The sequence below is a fragment of the Mustela lutreola genome, chromosome 10, assembly GCF_030435805.1.
Source record: "Mustela lutreola isolate mMusLut2 chromosome 10, mMusLut2.pri, whole genome shotgun sequence".
Classification (NCBI taxonomy): Eukaryota; Metazoa; Chordata; class Mammalia; order Carnivora; family Mustelidae; genus Mustela; species Mustela lutreola.
In genome coordinates, this window is record NC_081299.1 from 41,864,591 (window position 1) to 41,888,635 (window position 24,045).

Consider the following 24,045-nt stretch of genomic DNA (forward strand, 5'->3'; position numbering starts at 1 on the left):
TTCAATTTTACATTCTTTCTTAAAATCTCACAATTGCTCTATATAAAACCATAATTTGTCAAATGCTCAATATCCCTTTGGTGGTTGAGAAATGAGTCTTATTTAATAGATATTTATTTAAATTCAATATTGATGTAAAAAATAATAAGGGCTAAACAAATATAATCTTTATATAAACGTCTGTAATAAACCTGGCACAACTCTCACTTACACCAAAAACCTAAGCTTTCTATAAAGAAAGAGCTAAGTCAAATAGAAATAAAAGTGCAAATTTTACTTCTAATGACCCCACTTAAATTAATTTTTCCCCACCATCAGGCCAATAAGACTCTTATTCTATGACTGGCTAGAATGTATATACTCAAAATAATATAACTATAATGTCCATTCAGAAGTCAGAAATACTAAAAATATTAAACATAAGACCTTTAAGAAATTTTCCTGAATCTGACATTTAAAAAATCTTTCTTATTACAAAAATTATGTTCGTAACTCCCCATTTTCCTTTCCTGAAATATCTCCTTCCAAAAAAATCACTTAAAAAATAATTAAATTAATCTGCTTTTAAGATAGAGAAACAAAGAGATAGGAAAACAAAGAAATTTACACAAGTAAAGCCGACAGGAAGCAAAGGGAAGAGTTGTAGGATTTTAAAAATTAAGCATGAAGTATATTTGTACCTGGTAAAAACGTTGTTATAATCTTTGACATTTCCTCCACAATTTCCTGACGGACTCTGAGGTCATCATCTGTTATTCCATGTTCTTTTGCTAGTTCAATAACTGCAACACTTAAAGCAGCCAAGTGGCCAGGAGTAGGAGGTGGCAGAGAACGAAGCTCACTTTCTTCCTGTTTTTCCTATTAGTGTAATATTTAACAACACCATAAAAAATCTTTTCTATTTTAATGTCCTTACACTTAGGATAAAAGACTAAACAAATGTATTAACTCAACAAATATTTACCTTCTACATGCCTGATTCAAGATAACTAGGATAAGGAAGTGAACAAGACAGAAATCCCTTCCTTTGTGACAAAGTATTGGAAGATTGAGGGGTGCTTTGGGACAGGTTCCTATTAAACATTAAAAAAATAAAAATTTGTTCTTCTGTTTGCATAAATTCTGAAATTCTACATCAAAGCCAAAATAATTTAAGTACAACACTTGGCTGTTAATTTCGTGGATAATTTTATTACAACAAAGATGTAGCAGAAAGTCTTGAATCCTCTCTCATCTGCATATTAAATGGTCACAGGAAAATATCCTAGACACTTCATCACATTTGTTATATTGCCTACCATTTAAAATTGATTTCTTTCATTTTCTCCAATGCTAAGCCAAATGTTCCCCAAAACCCTTGATTTCACTAAAAGTCTGAAAGCCAATTTAAACCAAAAACTAAAGAGGACCAAGTAAATTATATATATACAATTTTTAAAGATTTTTTCCTGATTTTTAAAGAAATACATGCTAATTGCAAGAGTTACATAAAACACAGGAAAATACAAAGAAAATCATCCACAATCTAATATCATACGATTTCCTTTTTTTTTTTTTTTAAATATTTTATTTATCTGAGAGAGAGAGAACAGGAAAGGGGAAGGACCAAGGGAGAAACAGACTCCCCAGAGCCCGAGATGGGGCTCAATCCCAGGACCATGGATCCCAGGATCCCAGGATCATGACCTAAGTCAAAACCAAGAGTCAGGCACTTAACCAACTGAGCCATTCAGGCACCCCTTCCTTTATTTTATTTTATTTTATTTTATTTTTTTACCATAACTGGGATCATACCATTTCTTTAATGTTATAATAATGGCATTTTCTATACCCCACATTTCAGTCAAGAGACATTCTCTTACTTTTTTGAGGCAGGCAGCTCTCAACAATTCTAAAAATCAAAAGTAGCTTATTCTCTCTTCTCTACTACCCATAATATAGTTAAACAAAGACTTCACTCTATTTCTAATTTTATTCAGTGTTACCATATTTAGTCTCAACATAAAGTTTACCTAAGATAAAGGTAAACTATATCAAACATAGGGAGTAAGACAACCTCATTTTTATAAATTTCTGTGAATATTTCTGCAATCTTAATTACAATCTAAATCTTGGATGAGTGTCTGAAGTTCTAAGATCTATTTTTTTAGGATTCATCCTAATAGGTACTAATAGCTACACACTTAATACCAAAAAATTCTCTGAATTATATTGCTAAGCTGTCATGGAAATAAAAAGATAAAAGAGAGTCGATGAACATACTCCTCTACCTATGTTATTAATAAGCCTATCCTACTTCCTTTAGGATGCTGTTCCATCTAACAGTCTCACTGATAGCCTTCTATCAATGATCATCCTCATATATCCTGTCATAAGTGTGCTCAATGAAGTCTCTGCCCAATGTAACTTAATTCTAGTTAGAGAAAATAGAAACAGATAAATAAATGTATACTATCATGTCAGGAAAAGCTATGAAGAAAATCAAACAGGGTACGACTACACACTGATGGGCAAGGGTTATTATTTTAGCATAGAGTGGACAAAGAAGGTCCCTCTAAACAGGTAATGTTTAGCAGAAACCTAAAAATGAAAGAGAGAGACATTTAAATTTCAGTGGGAAAAGCATTTCAGATACAGAGAACAGTAAATTCAGAAACTTAAGGCAAGAAAGTACCTAATGTTATTTGAAGAGGTCAATGTGGCTAAAGGGTTAACAAAAGGGTGACTAGAAGGTGATACGGTTGAAAAGTTAACTGGAAGCTAAATATCATATGACCTTAAGTAAATTGGTAAGGACTTACATTTTATTCTAAGTTGAGAAGCCAAAGAGGGGCTATACCAGAAAGTAACATTATATGACATATTTTAAAAGAACAATCCTTGCTGATAAATAAAGAATAACAGACTATAAGTATGGGGGCAGGAAGGAGGGCTACGTTGGAAATAGTCCAGGTGAGAGACAGTGGTAGCACAAACTAAAACAGAAAGAGTACGAGGGCCTAGCCAGCTCAGTCAGTACAGCATGTAACTCTTGAGTTCAAAGTCATAAGTCTGAGCTCCACACTGGGCACAGAGATTACCAAAAAAAAAAAAAAAAAGAAGAAGAAGAAGAAGAAGAAGAAGAAAAAAAAGCCCAAACAGAAAGAAGAGTGTGTGTGACAAATGACTAAATTGGGAATACATAATGTTTTGAAGGTAAATTCTATATAATTTGTTAATGGTTTGAATGGGGGGTGTAAATCAGAGAGATAAATCAAAGGTGCTTGTCCTAAGCACCTGAGTAAATAAATGGTTCTGCAGAGATGAGGTAAGTTCTGGAAACAATCAGTTTAGGCTGGGAAATAGTGCCCAAGAAGGAAGAATCTCCTAATGAGCCTCCTATTTCCAGACTCTGCCCCTTCATTCTATGCCCCTTACTTCCACCAGTTAGTCTTCTACTTTAAAACTTTCAGAGGTGCCTGGGTGGCTCAGTGGGTTAAAGCCTCTGCCTTTGGCTCAGATCATGATCTCAGGGTCCTAGGATTGAGCCCCTCATCGGGCTCTCTGCTCCGCAGGGAGCCTGCTTCCCCATCTCTCTCTGCCTGCCTCTCTGCCTACTTGTGATCTGTCTCTGTCAAAGAAATAAATAAAATCTTTAAAATAAAAAGAAGACTTTCAATTAATCCTCAACAGAATACCAGCAAACCAAATTCGGCAAATTAAATAGACTATACATCATGACAAGTACAATTTATTCTTGGAATGCAACAATGGTTCAACATACAATAATCAATGTAATCATCACCTTAACAAAATGAGAGGAAAAATTTTTTTATCTTGATCAATGCATAAAAAGCATTCAACAAAATTAAACATCCTTTTGTGGTCAAAAACAAAACAAAACAAAACAAAATACCGAACTAGGAATAAAAAGAAACTACCTCAACATAATAAAGACATATTTGAAAAAACCACAGCTTACATTACAGTTAGTGGTTAAAGGCTGTGAAAGTTTTTCCTCTAAAGTCAGTATTGAGTCAAGAATGCCCATTTTCACCACTTCTATTCAATATATTAGAGAAGTGTTAGCCACAAAGAAATGAGAGGCAATGAACTTGGACAGGAAGAAATAAAATAATCTCTATTCACAGATAATAATCTAATACGTAAAAAACCCTAAAGATGCCAGACACACACAAAAAATTAGATCTAATGAACTAAATTCAGTAAAGTAGCAGGACACACATCAACACAAAAAAAACAGTTGCACTTCTAGACACTAACAACAACCAATCTGAAAAGGAAATTACAAAAACAATTTAAAACAGTCCCCAAAAGAATAAAATACTTAGAAATTACCTTAAAGAGATGAATGACTTGTACAATGAAAACAACAAAACACTGCTTAAAGAAATGAAAGAAGACATGAAGAAACAGAAGGATATCCCGTGTTCATGGATGGGCAAGCTTAATATTGTTAAGATATCAATACTACTCAAAGCAATCTACAGATTCAATGCAATCCCATCAAAATTCCTTTAATCCCTATTTGCAGAAATGGGAAAATTAATCCTAAAATTAACATGGAATCTCAAGGGACCCAAAATAACCAAAACAATCTTGAAATAGAAAAGAGTCAGAAATTCACATTTCCTGATTTTGAAACTTCTTATGCAGAGCAATAGTACTCAAGACATTATGGTACTGGCATAAAGACAGATGTATAGGCCAAAGGAATAAAACACATAACCAACTCATTATGGTCAAATGATTTTTAATAAGGGTGTCAAAACCATTCAATGGCAATGGACTGTCTTTTCAACAAATGGTGAAAGGAAAACTGGATACCCACATGCAAAATGGACCCTTATCTTACACCCATATACAAAAATTAACTCAAAATGGATCAAAGACCTAAATGTAAGAGAAAAATTATAAACTCTTAGAAGAAAAAAGCTTCATGACACTAGATTTGGCAGTGATTTCTTAGCTATGAAACAAAAAAACCCACAAACAACAAAAAAAATCAGACAAATTGGAATTTATGAAAAGTAAACCTCTGGGGGGCACTTGGGTGGCTCAGTGGATTAAGCGTCCAACTCTTGATTTTGGCTCAGATCATGATCTCAGGGTCATGGGATCAAGTCCCACATCAGGCTCCAAGCTCAGTTCAGAATATGCTTGAGATTCTCACCTTCCCTCTGTCCCTGCCCCTACTCATGCTTGTTTGGGCTCACTCACTAATTATAATAAAACCTTTAAAAAAAATTAAAATTCTGTGCATTAAACAACACTATTAATAGAGTAAAAAGGCAACCCACAGAAAGGAGAATATATTTGCAAATCACATATATGATAAGGGATTAATATACAGAACATATAGTCTGAAGTTTTCTTTTATTGTAGAATCTTTTTCTGGTTTTGGTATGAGAGTAATGTGGGACTCATGGACTGAAATTAGGAAGTTCTTACTCTTCAGTGCCCTGAAATATGTGCAGAACTGGTACACATATTATCAAAATTATCCCAGAGCTCAAACGTGACCCTTTCTTTCTTTTTTTCAAGTTCTTTTTTTCTTTCCAATTCATTTTGGATGTTTTCCATTGTTATATGTTCAAGTTCACTAACCTTTTCTTTTGTAAGGTCTGATCTACCATTAGTCCCATTCAGTGTATTTTTCATCTTAGACACTGTAGTTTTCTTGTAAGTTCAGCTTTAATCTTTTTTGTATCTTCCATGTCTCTTTATATTTTTAGAATATCAGGAATATAGCTATCTGCCTTGATGTCCTCCTCTGCTAGTTCTTTTCTGTCAATTCAAGGTAATTTTGATTGGCTGATTTTTCTCCTTATTGTGGTATGTATTTTCCTGCTTTGGCCTTACTATCTTTGAATGCCAGACAATGTGAACTTTTTGTCGTGACAGGTATTTTCTATTTCTGAATATACCCTCAAGCTTTGTTCTATAACAAAATAAAACCCTGGAAATAGTCCTTTTGGGTCTTGCCTTTAAAAATTCTTTAGTTGGGGGACACCTGGGTGGCTCAGTGGGTTAAAGTCTCTGCCTTCGGCACAGGTTATGATCCCAGGGTCCTGGGATTGAGCCCCACATTGGGCTCTCTGCTCCGCGGGGAGCCTGTTTCCCTTCCTCTCTTTCTGCCTGCCTCTCTGCCTGCTTGTGATCTCTGTCAAATAAATAAATAAAATCTTTTTTAAAAAATTAGTTTAAAAAAAAATAAAAATAAAGTCTTTATTGGGATCAGACTGCATTTAGTTTCTATATATTCCCCACTCCTGAAAAAAGATCCTGTTGGGCACTCTACTCAATGCCCATGAAGTACGAGTTTTTCAGTCTGAATAGTGGGAAGGTACTATTCTCAGCCCTATGTAAGGATCAAGCACTATTCTAATTGCTTCAGATGATTCTTTCCCTGGCTTCAGGCAGCTTTCTCACATGCATGTACCAATCAGTACTATGCTGAATACTCTGAAGGTACTGTCTTTTTATCTATAGATTTTTTTCTGTATAACTTTCTCTTTTTTATTATCCTGTCCTACAAACTCTAGCCACCCTGGATTCCCTGGACTCAAGTTCATCTCCACAACTCTGGGAGTGTACTGGGTTCCCCTTCCTATAATGCAGTATGGAAACTCTCTCAAACTATAGAGTAATTGTTGGACTAATCTCATTTGTTTTCCATTCACTGCCTGAAAACCATTCCTAGCTATTTTTAATCCCTTTTTTCCTTTGGTTTATTCAGGAGTAAAGGTAAATCTCATTATTATTACAACTTCAACTAAGCAAAAATCTACTACAACTGCTTTTAAGGAGGTTTTTTTTTTTAGTTTTTTTGTAATGTCCTCAAATATCCTTATAATGTATATAATGTCTACCGGCTTTCTTTTTAAGTTTCTTGTGTGGAATTCCCCGAGCTTCCTGGAATTAATGATTAGCATCACCAACATTTCTTGAGGTTTTTCAGTTGTTATCTCATAAACTACCAATTGTCTTTGTCCTGTTAAATCTTCTGAAGCTCTAATTAAATCAAAATAATATGCTGATAGGGCACCTGGGTGGGTCAGTTAGTTAAGCAACTGCCTTCAGCTCAGGTCATGATCCTAGAGTCCCAGGTTGGAGTCTCCTATTGGGCTCCCTGGTCAGCAGGGAGTTCTGCTTCTTCCTCTGACCCTCTCCCCACTCACGCTCTCTCTCTCTCATTCTCTCGCTCTCTCTCTCAAATAAATAAATAAAACCTTTAAAATAATAATATGCTAGTAAGATTTTAATTTCTAGGGCACCTGAGTGGTTCAGTCATTAAGCGTCTGCCTTTGGCTCAGGTCATGATCCCAGGATCCTGGGATCAAACCCAGCATCAGGCTCCCTGCGCTCACTCCCCCTACTTGTGCTCCCTCTCTTGCTGCGTTTCTCTCTGTCAAATAAATAAATAAAAATCTGTTTTAAAAAATTAATTTCTTTTCCTTCTGAGTTCCTGATTTTCTTCAGTGCAATCATTTTTTTTTTTTTTTAAGAAAGACATATTGAGCACCTACTTTGTCAGACACTGTCCTAAGCAACAGAGAAACAAAAATAAGAACTGAAACTTGCCCTCTAGAATATTGGATATTCAAGTCAAGAAGAGGAGAGAAAGCAGACATGCACAATACAATATATCCAGTTTTCTGATCAAGCAGCTCTGCAAGCACAGAGAAAGAATACCTAATCCAGACTTGTTGGGAAGGTCAGGTCAAAGAATTTTTCTCAGAGAAAATACACAGTAGACACTCAGACACTCCTACATAAGTAGGAGATTATATAATATTACTATTACCGCCCTGAGGGGTGCCTAGGTGGCAGAATCGGTTGAACATCAGACTCTTGGTTTTGGCTCAGGATGTGATCTCAGAGTTGTGGGCTAGAGCTCTGTACTCAGCACAGAGCCTGCTTGGGATTCTCTCTCCCTCTTCCTCTGCCCCTCCCACTTGTGTTCTCTCTCTCTCTAAAATAAATAAATGTATCTTTAAAAAGATATGTATCAGCCTGGGGCACCTGGGTGGCTCAGGGGGTTAAGCCTCTGCCTTCAGCTCAGGTCATGATCTCAGGATCCTGGGATCGAGTCCCACATCAGGCTGTCTGCTCAGCAGGGAGCCTGCTTCCTCCTCTCTCTCTCTCTCTCTCTCTTTCTCTCTGCTTGTCTCTCTGCCTACTTGTGATCTCTCTCTGTCAAAAAATAAATAAAATCTTTAAAAAAAAAAAAGATATGTATCAGCCTCATAAAAAATATACATTACCACTTTGAAAAGAAAAGCTTAAATGGCTAAAATACTAATAACTTTTTTAAAAGCATTACTCATACCTATGTCTATGAAATGTTCTAATAAAAATAACTGAAAAATTATGAATTCTGACAGTCTGAAGATTATAAGGCCCTGCATGGTCTGGACTTCTCTAGCTTCATCTCACATCATTTTCCTCCTATCTCTCTTTGCCCAAGTCATACTAGACTCTTTCTGTTCCTCATATGCCATGTCCTCACTCACCTTTTTTCCTTTTTTCTTTTTAAGATTTACTTATTCATTTTGAGAGAGCACATGCACAAAATTGGACTGGGGGCAGAGGAAGAAAATTTCAAACAGATTCCCTGCTGAGCGCAGAAGTGACTCTCAATCAATCCCACGATCCATGAGATCGTGAACTGAGCTGAAACCAAGTGTCAGACACTTAACCAACTAGGTACCCCCTTTTTGCCTTAATTTCAAACTACTTCAAAGTTCAACTCAAGTATCTTTCTCAGAAATGTCCCTGTTGCAGATTAGGTAAAATATCCTTGTATACTTCCTTAGCACCACATTTCTCCCTTTAATAGAACTCAATATACTTAGATTCCTTTTCAGTGTATGCCTCCACCAATATTTTAGAAAATCTGAGGGTAGGAACCACAACTATCTTATTCACCACTGCCTAGACCTAGTACACAAAAATTCAGTAAGCATCAGTTGGACTGATTGTATTTGGCAGTTCTTTTTTTAATTAAGATTTTATTTTTAAGTAATCTCTACACCCACAACATGAGATCAAGAATTATATGCTCTATCAACTATATCTGACAATTTTAACTTTGAGAATCAACATACTTTAGTACGAACAGACTGGCTCTGAAAAGGTTCCTGACCACCTAAGATAAAAGAAGGGCAATCACAGCTTTTAATGCTATCACTTCACTTACTAATGTAAAACAGGACAAATACCCCATTTTTAGTTTCATAAATAAGTATTTGATAGAGTTTTGCCATTTGAAAAATAAACAATATATTTTGAAAAAAGAACTCACCAAAATATTTTTCTTATGTCGTTTCTCCTTTATATGTTTATGAGCTCCCTGGATGTTTTCAATGTGAATTAAGCAAAGTTTGCATAGATATCGGCAATTGGTATATTCTGGTGAGCGCTGAAAAGTTAAAAAATGCATTTTTTCAGAAAGCAGAGAAGTAAGTATTTGACTATATATGGGAATGATATAATTACATAAATATAAGAAACAAAAACAAGCATTAAAGGAATAAATTTTTAATAAATCAGTACTTATATCCCCAAGAAATGGTTGTCCTTTTCAAAACAGTCATCATAAGAGATGATATACTCATTTCAAACAACACTATAATAATGCTAAATGTTTGATACTTATCTAATATAGTCCTTAGAATACAATGTAGGATAAGAACGGCAGTCTTAGTAGTCTTCTTCCCAATGCTTTCCCAAAAATTGGTTTCAAACCTTGAATTTTTGATAAAAAATAAAATCCACCCTCAAATAGGAGATTTTAAAAGAATATGAGTTAAGAATATGGAAGAATATTCAAAAGCTTAGTTCTGGAAACATTCCACTCAATCACCATCTCAAGGAAATAAATGAATAATCTCGAGGCCACTATTCTAAAGGGAACAATTCTGATGACACACAAAAATTATCATAGTACTTTAGTCATACTTTATAATAACCTGTTCGTGAAATAATAAGAAAAAAAACTTAACTAATTCCAAAGTGCCTATTATGTGCCAGGTGCTAAGTTAGGTGCTTCATACACAATTTGTCTTTTTAATACCTCTAATAATCCAATTAGATTACTATTATCTTCATTCTCTACAAAAACTCATACAGCCTATAAATTTCACAAGGATATAAAATTAAGTAGGAGATGAACAATTTAAATTCATGTATATCTGATCCCAAAGCCAACTCAACTCATATGATTATAGAATGAAAAATTACCAAAGCATAATAAATACACACTGAATTTTAAAACATTATTTCCAGTGCCTTATACTGCAATTGATGAAATTACAACAATGCTTAAATTTTTTTTTTTGACGGAAATAACATAAATTTATTGAAACTGGTTTTGGGGAGGGTGGGTGGGTGGCTAGTTGGGGGTCTTCCAAAGAGAATGGGGAGAAGAGCCAGCGCCCGGCCAGGAGGGAGCGGGTGCCAACAATGCTTAAATTTTTATTTCAGATTGATCTTCGGTAGCTTGCAACTCCTGACGGATTCTCTAACTTCATAATATTGATTTTCTTCAAATGGAGAAACCGGCTCCAAATTTAGCAAGAGTCCTACCACAGACTAAAAATAAATACAGCCATCATTTATAAAGTATGTATAACCTTCAACTTTATGATTCCCCATTTTACTGGCAAAGCAACTAAATCTCAAACTTAAATAATTTTGTCCAAAACAATAAGCAAAAAGGAAAATTCAGCTCAATTCTGTCATTTCAATTTGTAGTATAAAAATTCTTTATCCCTTCGCAATAACATGGATGGAACTAGAGAACATTACGCTAAATGAAATAGGTCAGTCAGAGAAAGACAAATATAGTATGATTCCACTGACATGTGGAACTTAAACAAAAACAAATGAGTTAAGGTTAAAAAAAGAGAGGCAAACCAAGAAACCAAATTTATCAAGAGAACAAACTGATGGTTACCAGGAGATAGGTGGGTGAGGGGATGGGTTAAATAGTGATGGGGATCAAGGAGTACACTTGTTGCGATAAGCACCTGGTGATGTACAGAAGTGTTCAATCGCTCTACTGTATACCTGAAACTAATATTATACTGTATATTAACGAACTGGAATTTAAATAAAAACTTAAAAACAAAAAAACTCTTTCAAATCTGTCCTTATTGAGGAATTCATTAAGCCCTTGCAGAGACTCCTACCTCTTAGTTTCTAACCACAACTAATACTTAATTCCCTAAATATTTTCTGAGCTCATAACAAATGTCAAACATTTGTCTAGGAAGGAGGGATATATAGCATAAACAAAACTGTCCTTAACAATTTACTTCTAATATACAGAGACATGTAGTAAAGAAATCCACAGATAAGTAGGAATATGGTGCAGGGGTGTTAACTACTTTTTTAAAAAGGATCATCACTGGAATGCCTGGGTGGCTCACTTGGTTAAGCGGCTGCCTTCAGGTTGTGATCCCAGAGTCCTGGGATAGAGGCCCACATTGGGCTCTCTACTCAGCAAGGGAGCCTGCTTCCTCTTCTCTCTCTGCCTACCTGTGATCTGTCTTGTCAAATAAATAAAAATAAAACCTTTACAAAAAAATAAATAAATAAAGACCTTACTGATAAAATAATTGAAAGGAAGTGAAGGATTAAACTATGTGAGTATTTGGGAAGAGATATTCCAAGTAGAAAGAAATGTTAAGCTAAGGCCTTCAGAAAGGAATATGTTAATATGTCTGAGACCCTGCAAAAAGCCTAATATGTGACTGGCACTGAGTGGTAAGGAGGGCCAGATCACAGGGCCCCTTGAAAGGACTCTGGTTTTTATTCCAAGCGTGAGGCAAAGACACTGAAAGTTTTTGAGCAGAAAATTAAGTTTTCACCTATAGTTTAAAAGGATCCTTGCCTTTGTAATTTCTTTAAGAACAGAAGCAGGAAGAACGTATTGCCATTACAAGCATACTGCAATGATCTAGACAAGAGATGATACTGGCTTGGTTCAAGAAGAGTGGTGAAAGTGGCAACGGTCAGGACTGAGGAATTGAAAACATAAATACAGAACACTTAAAGCTATGAATATTGATGAGGTCACTAAGGGAGTCAAGAAAAACTCATCATAAACGTTTTTCAACTGTAAAATATTAGCAGACAAGGACTTGTCTGGATTCTTTTTTGTAAGAAAAGTTTGTTTTAACATAAATGGGGAGTCAAAAGGCTTGTGATGACATCTCTATTGACCTTGGATTAAATCTCGAACACTGGGACACCTGGGTGACTCCATCGTTAAGCATCTGCCTTTAGCTCAAGTCATGATCCCAGGGTTCTGGGTTCAAGCCCCACATTGGACTCTCTGCTCTGCACAGAGGAAGCCTGCTTCTCCCACTCTCACTTTCCCTGCTTGTGTTCCCCTCTCTTACTGTCTCTGTCTCTGTCAAATAAATAAAATCTTTAAAAAACTCTCAAACAGGGGCACCTGGGTGGCTGAGTGGGTTAAGCTGCTGCCTTCGGCTCAGGTCATGATCTCAGGGTCCTGGGATCGAGTCCCACATCGGGCTCTCTGCTCAGTGGGGAGCCTGCTTCCCTCTCTCTCTCTCTGCCTGCCTCTCTGCCTACTTGTGATCTCTCTCCGTCAAATAAATAAATAAATAAAATCTTTTAAAAAAAAATCTCGAACACTGAAAACTGCTTCTATAACCTTAAAATGAAATAATAAAAATTGCTCTAGTGGTAAAATAATTCAATTCTACAAGTAGTTGATCTTTATCGCTTAATACACACCAGACACTATACGAAGAACTTTTACTTGTATTTATCATACCTAATCCTTAAACAATGAGCTAGGTGTTATTTTTATCAACTCGATTTTAATGAGGAAGAAACTGAGCTTTAAAGAGGTTAAGTAACTTATCTAATGTTACCCAAGCAGTAAGTGGCAAAGGTAGATAAGTCACTCCAAAACCTATACACTTATACTTACCTATATACTAAGGAAACTACTTCTAATTAATAACCAACTACCATGTGCAAGGAACTATATTAAGCACAGTAGCAAATGGAACAAAAATGTTTTCATGACATCATGAAGCTTCTAGTTTCATAGAATAGACACAAGAAAAATGTTTTAAAATTCCTTCATTATATAGTTATATTTTATTTTACTATTAAACACAGACATTAATAAATCTTCTTTAAAGTTTCTGCAAAAGAGGGGCGCCTGGGTGGCTCGGTGGGTTAAAGCCTCTGCCTTTGACTCAAGCCATGATTTCCAAGGTCCTGGGATCAAGCCCCGAATCACGCTCTCTGCTCAGCATGGAGCCTGCTTCCTCCTCTTAATTGCCTGCCTCTCTGCCTACTTGTGATCTCTGTCAAATAAACAAATAAAATCTTTTAAAAAAAAAAAAAAGTTTCTGCAGAAGAGCTAGAATAAAGATTGCTGGGCATGGAAATTCCAAGTATTTCCTAGTCAACATTTAACACTAACTATAGGGAAATTTACCCTTCTGACCTAATAGCTTAGATTCTTTCCTTCTCTGGTACAGTTTAAAAATCTACATCTTTACTCATCAATCAGATAATGTATGGGTATACTGTGAACCCAAGAACTGATAAAATCAAAAGCAGGTATTTAAGAATATTCTTAATGAATGTCTAAAGCTGATAAAGAAAAATATTAATTAAGAGTACACTAAATTGAAAGTAAGAAGTTTTAGAGGACATGAGAAACAAAGAAGTGCCAGGAAGAAAAGAGATTATAGACATCTATGCTAGTACTGGCACACTCATTTTGTATCATTGCTGCTTAAATTCAAATAAACTCAAACAGCAAATGTTTTTGTTCTATGCTTCTAAGCTTTTCTTTTACCCCCTGCATTCTTTCCTACCACTATCAAACATCTATTCTACCTTAATTTCTTTCTTCTCCCAAGAACTGATCTTTCCTGCTTTACATCCTATCCCATCCAGTCCTACTATTTTTCTTAAAACACATTTTTCACATTTCTTTTTCACATGCCATATAATTCACCAAATGCACCAGACTTCCCCAATTCACCTAGTCAACTCCTACAGATACTCCTTCAGACTCAGTTCCAATGTCACCTGCTTATAAAGCATTCTCCAAATTGATGCTTCCATACTCCCATTCAAGTTGGCCACTCTTTTGTCTAAGATTTCAAACAATACTGCTATTATTACTATTATCTCTTATATGGTTTTCTCTCATTAGTAAACCAGAAAACCAGTAACATGTTTTTAAAAATGCCACACGAGGCACCTGGGTGGCTCAGTTGTTAAGCGTCTGCCTTCAGCTCATGTCATGATCCCCAGGTTCTGGGATGAGGCCCTGCACTGGGGTCCTTGCTTGGCGGGAAGCCTGCTTCTCCCTCTCTCACTCCCCCTGCTTATGTTCCCTCTCTCACTGTCTCTGTCAATTAAATAAATAACATCTTTTAATTAATTAATTAATGTTCCACATAGGCCCCAATTCAACTTTTTATCACCAGATCATGGCACATGAAAAGCACTAAATATTTACCTTAACAAAACACACACCCAGAATAACTACTAACTCCAAGACATAGGGAAGAGAAAGTGAGGAAAGAGAGAACTATGTAAAAGAGCAAATTGCATGGGATGCCTGGGTGGCTCAGTGGGTTAGGCCGCTGCCTTCGGCTCAGGTCATGATCCCAGGGTCCTGGGATCGAGTCCCGCATCGGGCTCCTTGCTTGGCAGGGAGCCTGTCTCTCTCTTCACCTCTGCCTGCCTCTCTGCCTGCTTGTGTGCTTTCTCTCTCTCTTTCTGACAAATAAATAAATAAAATCTTTAAAAAAAAAAAAAAAAAGAGCAAATTGCAAAAAAGACTTCCTTCTAACTAGCACCTTGGTAGACTAACTACACAACCTAAATTCTCCTTACATTATGGGCCTCTACCCCTTGATATTCATTTCTATTTTCTTAGGGTGACCACTCTGTTATAAGATCTATTAATAACCCAGGATTGCGTCCTCAATTTAGATATGACCTCATTTTTCTAAACTCTACAAAATTATACCATTTCTTCCTTCCCTTTCTTATTTATCAAGAATCATGACCTATATTACCTTATATACATGCTCACAAATATCCCAAGTATCTATTTGTGAACAGGCTGATCTATGATTCTTTCCTTCAATACCTAGCAAATGTTTTTTATTAAGGCTAGGAATGTGTATTTCTAGGTTAAGAATTTAATTAGTATACAGGAAAAAGATACCAATGGCTAGAACAATTCCTAATACATAAGAGATATTCAGTAAATATGGGAGATGGAGAAAAGGAGAAAGCGTACTATATAATATTTGCTCATTTATTTCTGTCATTCCAAATGGACTGTTCACTTCTAATTCACCAACTGCCATTTTCATCAATATATCCCAGTGCCCAGCATAGTACTGAGAACATAAGAAGCACTCAGTATCTACTGCTGAGTGAATAAATCGGAGGTCGGCAAACTTCTGTAAAGGGACAAAGTAATATTTTGGTAAATATTTTATGCTTTAGTAAACAGTAACTATTTTATGCTCTGCAAGCTATAATGTTCTCTGGAGTAACTAACTACTCAATTCAACTCTGCCATGGTAGCATGAAAGCAGCCACAAATGGGTAAACAAACAGCATGGCTATATACCAATACAATTTGGCTTACAAAAACAAGGGACTAGGTTTACTTTACACAATTTTAAAAACACAAAGCATACAAACAAAAGGAAAAAAAACAAGAAAATAGGCCATAGTTTGTTGACCTCTAGAAAGAATGAATGAATTCAGACTCACAGATACAAGGATTTGCTGAACAAAGGGAGAGAAGAAAAGAAAGAGAGAAGAAAGGAAAGAGGGAAGTTAGGAAAAATGAATGCTACCTCTGCCTGAGCAATAAAAGAAGATAAATAAAAAGAGCTGTGCTTGGCAAAGAAAAGTTATAAAAATCCATCATTCTCCAAATAACTAAAATGACATAGTATACTTTTTCAAGTCGAAAGATGTGATCTCTTTCTAAGCGTTCTTCTGCTTGTTTCAAGCCTAGCCTCTGCTCAGGTGTCAATGCAGATTCATCTATCACAGTAGCATTTTCTAAATACTCCATCTCTGAAGAGTTTTCTTTATTAGAGTCATCATTCTTCATTTTACCTAGAAAAGGAAGCAATCAGTTACCATCAGCAGAACTGATAAAATTTTTTAAAAATTTCAATGGGAAACCATCAATTTATATACATACGGGGAAAATATTCTTTCCTTATACTTCCTTAGTTGTACAAGTTGTATACTTATGTAAATACAAAGAGATATATATGGTATCAGAATTCACAAAGAAAAATCTATTTCATGAGTCAAATGCCTATCTTGTTCTTCTGACCTAGCAAAAGACAAATATGACAGACTCACTACACAAGGCTAACACAACATAACCATCTTATATATAATCTCTGAACTCTGAAATGTGATAAAAAGCTAGTTTAAGTCCCAAAGTTTAGTCACTAAAGTCATTTTAATGACTTCATCACTCTACACTAGCTGCTAAAAGAACATATATCCTCTGCACCACAAACCCACACCAAGCTAGTGCCTCTCTGCTTTCACTGAACTCATGGATATCCCTATCACATCAATATTTTTTCTTTGCTTCTCTGCCTCCTAAATAGATTGCAATCTCTTCAAGGGATAGACTGTGTACTATCAACTTTTCATTTCCAGTACCTAACATTATACACCTGGCATATAGTAGATTCCACCATCAGTGTGATTTTTTAAAAATACAAATTGAATCATATTATTCTCTTGCTTAAAATACTTAAAAGACTTTCAAAGAGTTCAGGATAAAGTTTAAACTCTAGCATATTACATGCCATCCTTGCCTTCATGAAGGCAGTAAACAGAACAATAATTTCAAGTTGTAATAAATCCTATAAAGGAAAAAAGCATGTAACTCAGAAGGAAACTAACTTCAGATATGGGAATCAGGGAAGATTTTAAATCAAGACCTTAAAAAGGACCAAGCAGGTGGCTCAGTGGGTTAAGTGTCTGCCTTCCGCTCAAGTCATGATCCCAGGGTCCTGGGATGGAGTTCCGAATTGGGTTCCCTACTCTGCAGGGAGCCTGCTTCTTCCTCTCCCTCTGCCTGCTGCTCTCCCTGCCTGTCCTCTCTCTCTCCCTCCCTGTTTCTGTCAAATAAATAAATATCTTTAAAAAAAAAAACAAACAACTTTTTTTTAAAAAAGACCTTATGAAAGAGAACTAAGTTATCTGTATCTCTAACCTTATAACCTGCCATAACACTTTTCACTTTATTCATACCAAATGTGTTAGAATGAATCACTGCTACTTCAAATCTCAATGCGTTTTCATATGCTGCTCCTTTCACCATCAAGGCCATCCTTACTTCAGCTAGTAATATTTACCTGTCCTGCAAAATTGAGCTTAAGCTTCCACTGTTTTAGAAGACAGTCTGATACTCTTTATACAAGTGACACCTGAATAATATTGGGGCTTGGGATCCCAAAACTCTGCATTTAACTTTTTAGTGCCCAAAATTTTAACTATTAATAGCCTACTGTTGACCACAAACCTTAATATTAACAGACACATACTTTGTATGTTATAAATATTATATATTGCATTATTATAATAAAGGAAGCTAGAAAAAAGAAATTCTCACAGACAGAGCTTTCCCTCTTCTTTTTTCTTTTTTCTTTGCATTCCCTCTTCATATGAGGCTTCAATCCTATGGGATTAGGACACCCACCTTGGGATCTCATTTAATCTTTATTACCTCCTAAAAGCTCTTCTCTCCAAATGGGAGTTAAGGCTGCAGTATAGATAGTTTAAGGAGACACAATTCAGTCTGAAGCTGATGAAGCTAGTGCTTCAGCCTTAAAAAGGAAAGAAGTACTGATGGATATATACTGTAACATGAATGAACCTTGAAAACATGATGTTTAATGAAGGCAGCCAGACACAAAAAGATCACATATTCTATGATTCTGTTTCTATGAGATACCCAGAGACAAATATAGAAAGAATGCATATTAGTGGTTTTCAGAGGATTGGAGCGAGGGAGACTAGGAATGAATCCCCGCCCCCCCAAGACCTGAACTGAGATCAAGAGTCAGACTCAACCAAATGAACCACTCAGGTGGTCCCAAGGGAATGAATCTTAGATGGGTACAGGGTTTCCTTTTGGGATGATGAAAAAGTTCTGCCCTTAGTGGTGATGGTTGTACAAGTACTATAAATGTACTTGATGCCACTGAATTATATACTTTTTTAAAAAGATTTATTTGAGAGAGAGAGAGAGAGACACAGCATAAGCAGGGGGCGGGGCAGAGGGAGAGGGAGAAGCAGAGTCCCCGCTGAACAGGGAGCCTGAGACAGGCCCAATCTCAGGACCCTGAGATCACGACCAGAGCTAAAGGCAGGTGTTTAATCAACTGAGCCATCTAAGTGCCCCAAATTATATACTTTAAAATGGTTAAGATACTAGAGTTCCTGTATTCCACTCCTACACATACGTCAAGTGAAAACATACATCTACACAAAAACGTTTAAATGTTCATAACAGCATTATTTATAATAAATAAAAGATGGAAACAATTCAAACATCTATCAACTGGTAAAAGGATACATACTATGTGGTAAACCCATACAATGGAATTTAGCAATAAAAAGGAATAAGGTACTAGTACATGCTAAACATAGATGAATCTTGAAAACGTTGTGCTGGGGCACCTGTGTGGCTCAGTCAGTTAAGCATCCAACTTGATTTTGGCTCAGGTCACGATCTCAGGGTCATAAGATCAAGCCCCCCATGGGATTCTATGCTGGGCAAGGAGCCTGCTTAAGATTTTCTCCCTCTGCCTCTGCCCCTCTCTCACTCTCCCTCACCTTCTCTAAAATAAAGGAGGGGAGCCTGGGGGGCTCAGTTGGTTGGGCATCCGACTCAAGTTTTGGCTCAGGTCATGACTCAGGGTCATGGGACTGGGCCCTGCTTTGGCCTCTGAGCTCAGCACCAAGTCTGCATGGGACTCTCTCTCTCCCCCACTGCCTGCCGCTGCCCCTTCCCCTGCTTGCATGCACTCAGTCTCTCTCTCTCAAATAAAAAAAATTTTAAAATTTAAAAAAAAAAAAACAAACATTTTGCTATGTGAAAAAAGCCAAACAAAAAAGGCCACATATTATATGATTCCCTTTATATAAAATAGGCAAATCTATAGAGACAGAAAGTAGGTAAGTGACTTCTTTTTTTAGGGGAGAGGGGCAGTGAGAGAGGGAGAGAGAGAACCTTAAGCAGATTCCTCGCCCAGCATGGAGTCCAATCCAAACTGGATGCTTAACCAACTGAACCCATGGAGTCAGTGCAGGGCTGTTCCCAAGACCCTAAGATCACAACCTGAGCCAAAATCAAGAGTCAGAGCTTCAACCAATTAGACCACACAGGGGCACCATGAGTAGTGACTTTTAATAGGTACAGTTTCTTTTGCAGGCAATGAAAATTTTCAGGAATTAGTGATAAAATCACAGCTTTTTGAACAAGTCCTAAAAACCACTAAATTGTATTTTTCTTTTCTTTTATTTTCTGAGCCAAAATCAAGAGCTGGATGCTTAACAAAGCTACCCAGATGCCCCTAAACTGTATGTTCTTAAATGAGAAATTCTAGCATGTGATTACATCTCAATAAAACTGTTATATAAAAAGGTAGGGGCACTTGAGTGTCTTGGTTGCTTGAATGTCTGACTCTTGATCTCAGCTCCATCTGGATCTCAGGATCTGAGTCAAGCCCCACAATGGGGACCACAATGGGTATGGAACATACTTAAAAAAATAATAATAATAGGGGTGCCTGGGTGGTGCACTCAGTTGGTAAACTGACTCTTGGTTTGGGCTCAGGCTGTAATCTCAAGATTGTGAAATAGAGCCCTGTGTTGGGCTCCCCACCCAGTGTGGATTCTTCTTGAAATTCTCTCTCTCTCTCCCTGTGCCCCTCCCACTTGTGTAAAGTGTGGGTTAAGCGTCTGCCTTCGGCTCAAGTCACGATCCCAGGATGTTGTCACTCTAATGTATGGGAAACTACAGAACCATTTTGAAGAGTAGTAATGTGATCTGAATAATTTTAACAGGATCATTCTGGCTGTTACATTGAAAAAAAATGAAAAGTTACGTAAGTGAATAGAAAGAGGTAAGCTGGGTTATGGTATTCAAAAGCATGATCCTAACCAGCAACACCAATCTCACTAAGGAGCATGTGAGAAATCCATTATCTCAGGACCCACTCTAGACTTTCAAAATCAAAAATTCCTACAAAAGGAACATAAGAATTTGCATCTTTTTTTTTTTTTAAGATTTTATTTATTTATTTGACAGAGAGATCACGAGTAGGCAGAGAGGCAGGCAGAGAGAGAGAGAGGAGGAAGCAGGCTCCTGCTGAGCAGAGAGCCTGATGCAGGACTCGATCCCAGGACCCCGAGATCATGACCTGAGCCGAAGGCAGCGGCTTAACCCACTGAGCCACCCAGGCGCCCAAGAATCTGCATCTTAATACAATTCCCAGGTAATTCATTTAAGTGTTAGAATTTGGGGGGGGGGAAAGTTTGAGAAGCTCAGATCTAGAACACTCACCCCTCAAATATTCATCATGCTCCCTTTCTTACCACTTTCCTTCAAATATTTCTGTTACCTTCTCAGTGACAATTTAAATTTGAACCACAACCATCAGACACAGTAGCATCATTCCCTACAATCTTTCCTACTTTTTCATAAGATATACTACCATCTAACTTACGACATACTTTTGTTATTATTTTATATATATATATATATAGTCCCTCTCCTCCTACTAGAATATTAACTCTGTAAAAGCAATGTTGTCTGTTTTGTTCATTGCTAAATTCCTAGCAACTAAATTAGTACCTGGCACATAGCACACACCCATAAAAATATTTACTGGATTAATGGCAAAAGGAAAAGCTGAAGTGTTAACTGGAAGCTAAAGTTGAGTCTAATGAAGGAAGATTAAGCCACTAACCTCAGATGGGCCTGAGATTAGTCAAATTTCTATAAAGACGGTTAAGTCCAAATAGACAATGATCTATATATAAAGGTTTATTCTATTTAATTTATAAAGGGACACTCTACTGAGAAATCATTAATTTAAATATAATTTGGAATTTTCACATGAGGAAAAAAATACTAAACAATTGTGTATGAACATGACTTCAAGGCAGATATTACACATACTCAAGAGAATTCTTTAATAAAAAATGACTGCTATACTACAAATCATTGTTCTGAATTTGTTAAACCAAGTCTTCCAAAAGGACCTCTACTTGGTCTACCAGCTTCTTTAAACTAGTTCAACTTGTTCTCCATATTAACAAATAACAAAAAAGCATTTAATTAGAGAAATAATAATAATAAAGGATATTCATTCATTGCACTGCATGCCTACCATGTCAGGTACTACATGAAACATTCCATTAGATTACTTCACTTCACCTTCATAAAAAAGGCAGCAGCATCTTAACTTTTTTTTTTTTAATGAGGACTGATGGGCTGCCTGGGTGGTACAGTCAGTTAAGCACCCAACTATTGGTTTTGGAACAAGTCATGTCCTCAGAGTTGTGAGATAAAGCCCCTGAGTCAGGCTCTGTGATCAGCATAGAGTCTGCTTGAGATTTTTCTCTCCCTCTCCTTCTCCTACTCTTGTGCGTGCTCTCTCTTTCTTTATAATAAGTAAGTAAATCTTAAAAAAAAAAAAAAATGAGGGGCGCCTGGGTGGCTCAGTGGGTTGAGCCGCTGCCTTCGGCTCGGGTCATGATCTCAGGGTCCTAGGATCGAGTCCATCGGGCTCTTTGCTCGGCGGGGAGCCTGCTTCCTCCTCTCTCTCTCTCTGCCTGCCTCTCTGTCTACTTGTGATCTCTGTCAGATAAATAAATAAAATCTTTAAAAAAAAAAAAAATGAGGTGGAGCACCTGGGTTGCTCAGTCATTAAGTGTCTGCCTTCAGTGGCTCTGGTCATGCCCCCCCAATCCCCCACCTCCCCTGCCTCGGGCTCCCTGCTGAGAAGAAAGCTTGCTTCTCCCTCTCCCACTCCCCCTGCTTGTGTTCCCTCTCTCACTATGTCTCTGTCAAACAAGTAAATAAAATCTTTAGGGTGGGGGGGAAAACTGAAACATGTTTTAAAGTACAAGTGGTTATGGGCACCTGGGTGGCTCAGTGGGTTAAAGCCTCTGCCTTCGGCTCTGGTCATGATCTCAGGGTCCTGGGATTGAGCCCCTCATTGGGCTCTCTGCTCAGCAGGGAGCCTGCTTCCACCTCTCTCTCTCTCTGCCTGCCTCTCTGCCTATTATCTCTGTCAAATAAATAAAATCTTTAAAAATAAATAAAGTATAAGTAGTTTATTTGATGTGTATCTAGATGCATTATCCCTATCCATCCATTAGGGTCACCTGGGTGGCTCAGTGGGTTAAGCCGCTGCCTTCGGCTCAGGTCATGATCTCAGGGTCCTGGGATCGAGTCCCGCATCGGGCTCTCTGCTCAGCAGGGAGCCTTCTTCCCTTCCTCTCTCTCTGCCTGCCTCTCCATCTACTTGTGATTTCTGTCAAATAAATAAATAAATAAATAAATAAGCAAACCCTATCCATCCATTATCTATGTCTATTATGTATATCAGTATATCTATTCATAAATATTATATACATTAAAAAAATAAAGTATAAACAGCTTATCCAAGATTACAAATTTATTAAGTGGGGAAGATGGGATTCAAAACCTATACAATTTTACCCTATAGCCCACATTCTCAATCATATCACTGTCACTTCATTTACTTTCCCTTTTTTTTTTAAAGATTTTATTTATTTATATGACAGAGATCACAAGTAGGCAGAGAGAGAAAGGAGGAAGCAGGCTCCCTGCTGAGTAGAAAGCCCAATGCGAGGCTCAATCCCAGGACACTGGGATCATGACCTGAGCTGAAAGCAGAGGCTTTAACCCACTGAGCCACCCAGGCACCCCTACTTTCCCTTTTAAAAAAAAATAATGCTTGGAGGTGCCTGCATGGCTCAATTAAGCATCTTGCCTTCAAGGTCAGGTCATAATCTGGAGCGTCCTGAGCTTAAGCCCCATGTCAGGCTCCCTGATCAGAGGGGAGTCTGCTTCTCCCTCTCCTCCTGTGCACTCTTTCTCTCTCAATAAATAAATAATTTAAATCTTTGGAAAAATAATAATAAACCTTGAATCAGATTTTTCACTAACTCCAGCAATCAAACCCTTGTAATTGATCTTATGCACCACTATTTCCCAACTTGAATCATTCACATACTATCTAGTTCATATCTGTCTCACCTAAACACTATCAGTAGTGTTATTTTTTTGATACTACCTTTAAACTGACTTACTTTTTTTGGCCTTCTCCTAAATCGTATTTTTAAAATTATGAAGTTGGTATTTTTTCTTATACACATAAAGATATGTCTATTAAAGCTAAAAAAGTGGTCTGTTAATATACTATCAATTATTATCATCAGAAATAAACTATTTTTAAACCCTTTACCAGAGTTTCTCAAAGTGTAACAAACAATGACTTAGAAATATCTTTTTTTTGTTATTCATATATCAAGGAAAGCTTCTATTCACCCAGCCACAGAAACATGAGGAAAAAAATTGCCCAAAAAATCCATAAAGTTAAACATAACCAAGATTTAAGTACTCAAAAGACAGGCAACATTTATAAGCAATTAAAGCTAAGATCAAAACACTAAAAGAAAACGAATTTTACACCAAGAAGTCTAAAGTAAATTGCAAGTGTCCTTACCAATCTCTGCTTCCTGTCAAAGAATTTACTGCACTACAGTCCAATTAAAAACATGTATAAATATATGTGATCATAGAACTACCTTGCTTAAATGTCTTCAATGGCTTCTCAAAACATTCATCATAAAGTCCAAACTGTCTATCATGTCCTAAAAGGTCCTTCGTTCTCCAATTACTGTATGTCTTTTCAGCTGGATCATTTGCTACTT

General features: G+C 36.8%; 1 protein-coding gene across 13 annotated transcripts in view; it reads right to left on the reverse strand.

The window, feature by feature from the left end:
• The window catches only part of TUT4 (terminal uridylyl transferase 4), a 133,621-nt gene that overhangs the window by 75,859 nt on the left and 33,717 nt on the right, over positions 1-24,045 (reverse strand). For all 13 annotated transcript variants that reach the window (XR_009345211.1, XR_009345210.1, XM_059136639.1 and 10 more), the window contains exons 3-5: positions 15,995-16,158; positions 9,308-9,424; positions 681-858 (exon numbers count right to left, since the gene is read on the reverse strand). Coding sequence is in view for 11 of the 13 variants with exons in the window: in XM_059136639.1 (XP_058992622.1) it covers positions 681-858; positions 9,308-9,424; positions 15,995-16,158 (459 nt within the window). In the remaining 2 variants the exon portion in view is untranslated. The remainder of the gene's footprint in view (positions 1-680; positions 859-9,307; positions 9,425-15,994; positions 16,159-24,045) is intronic.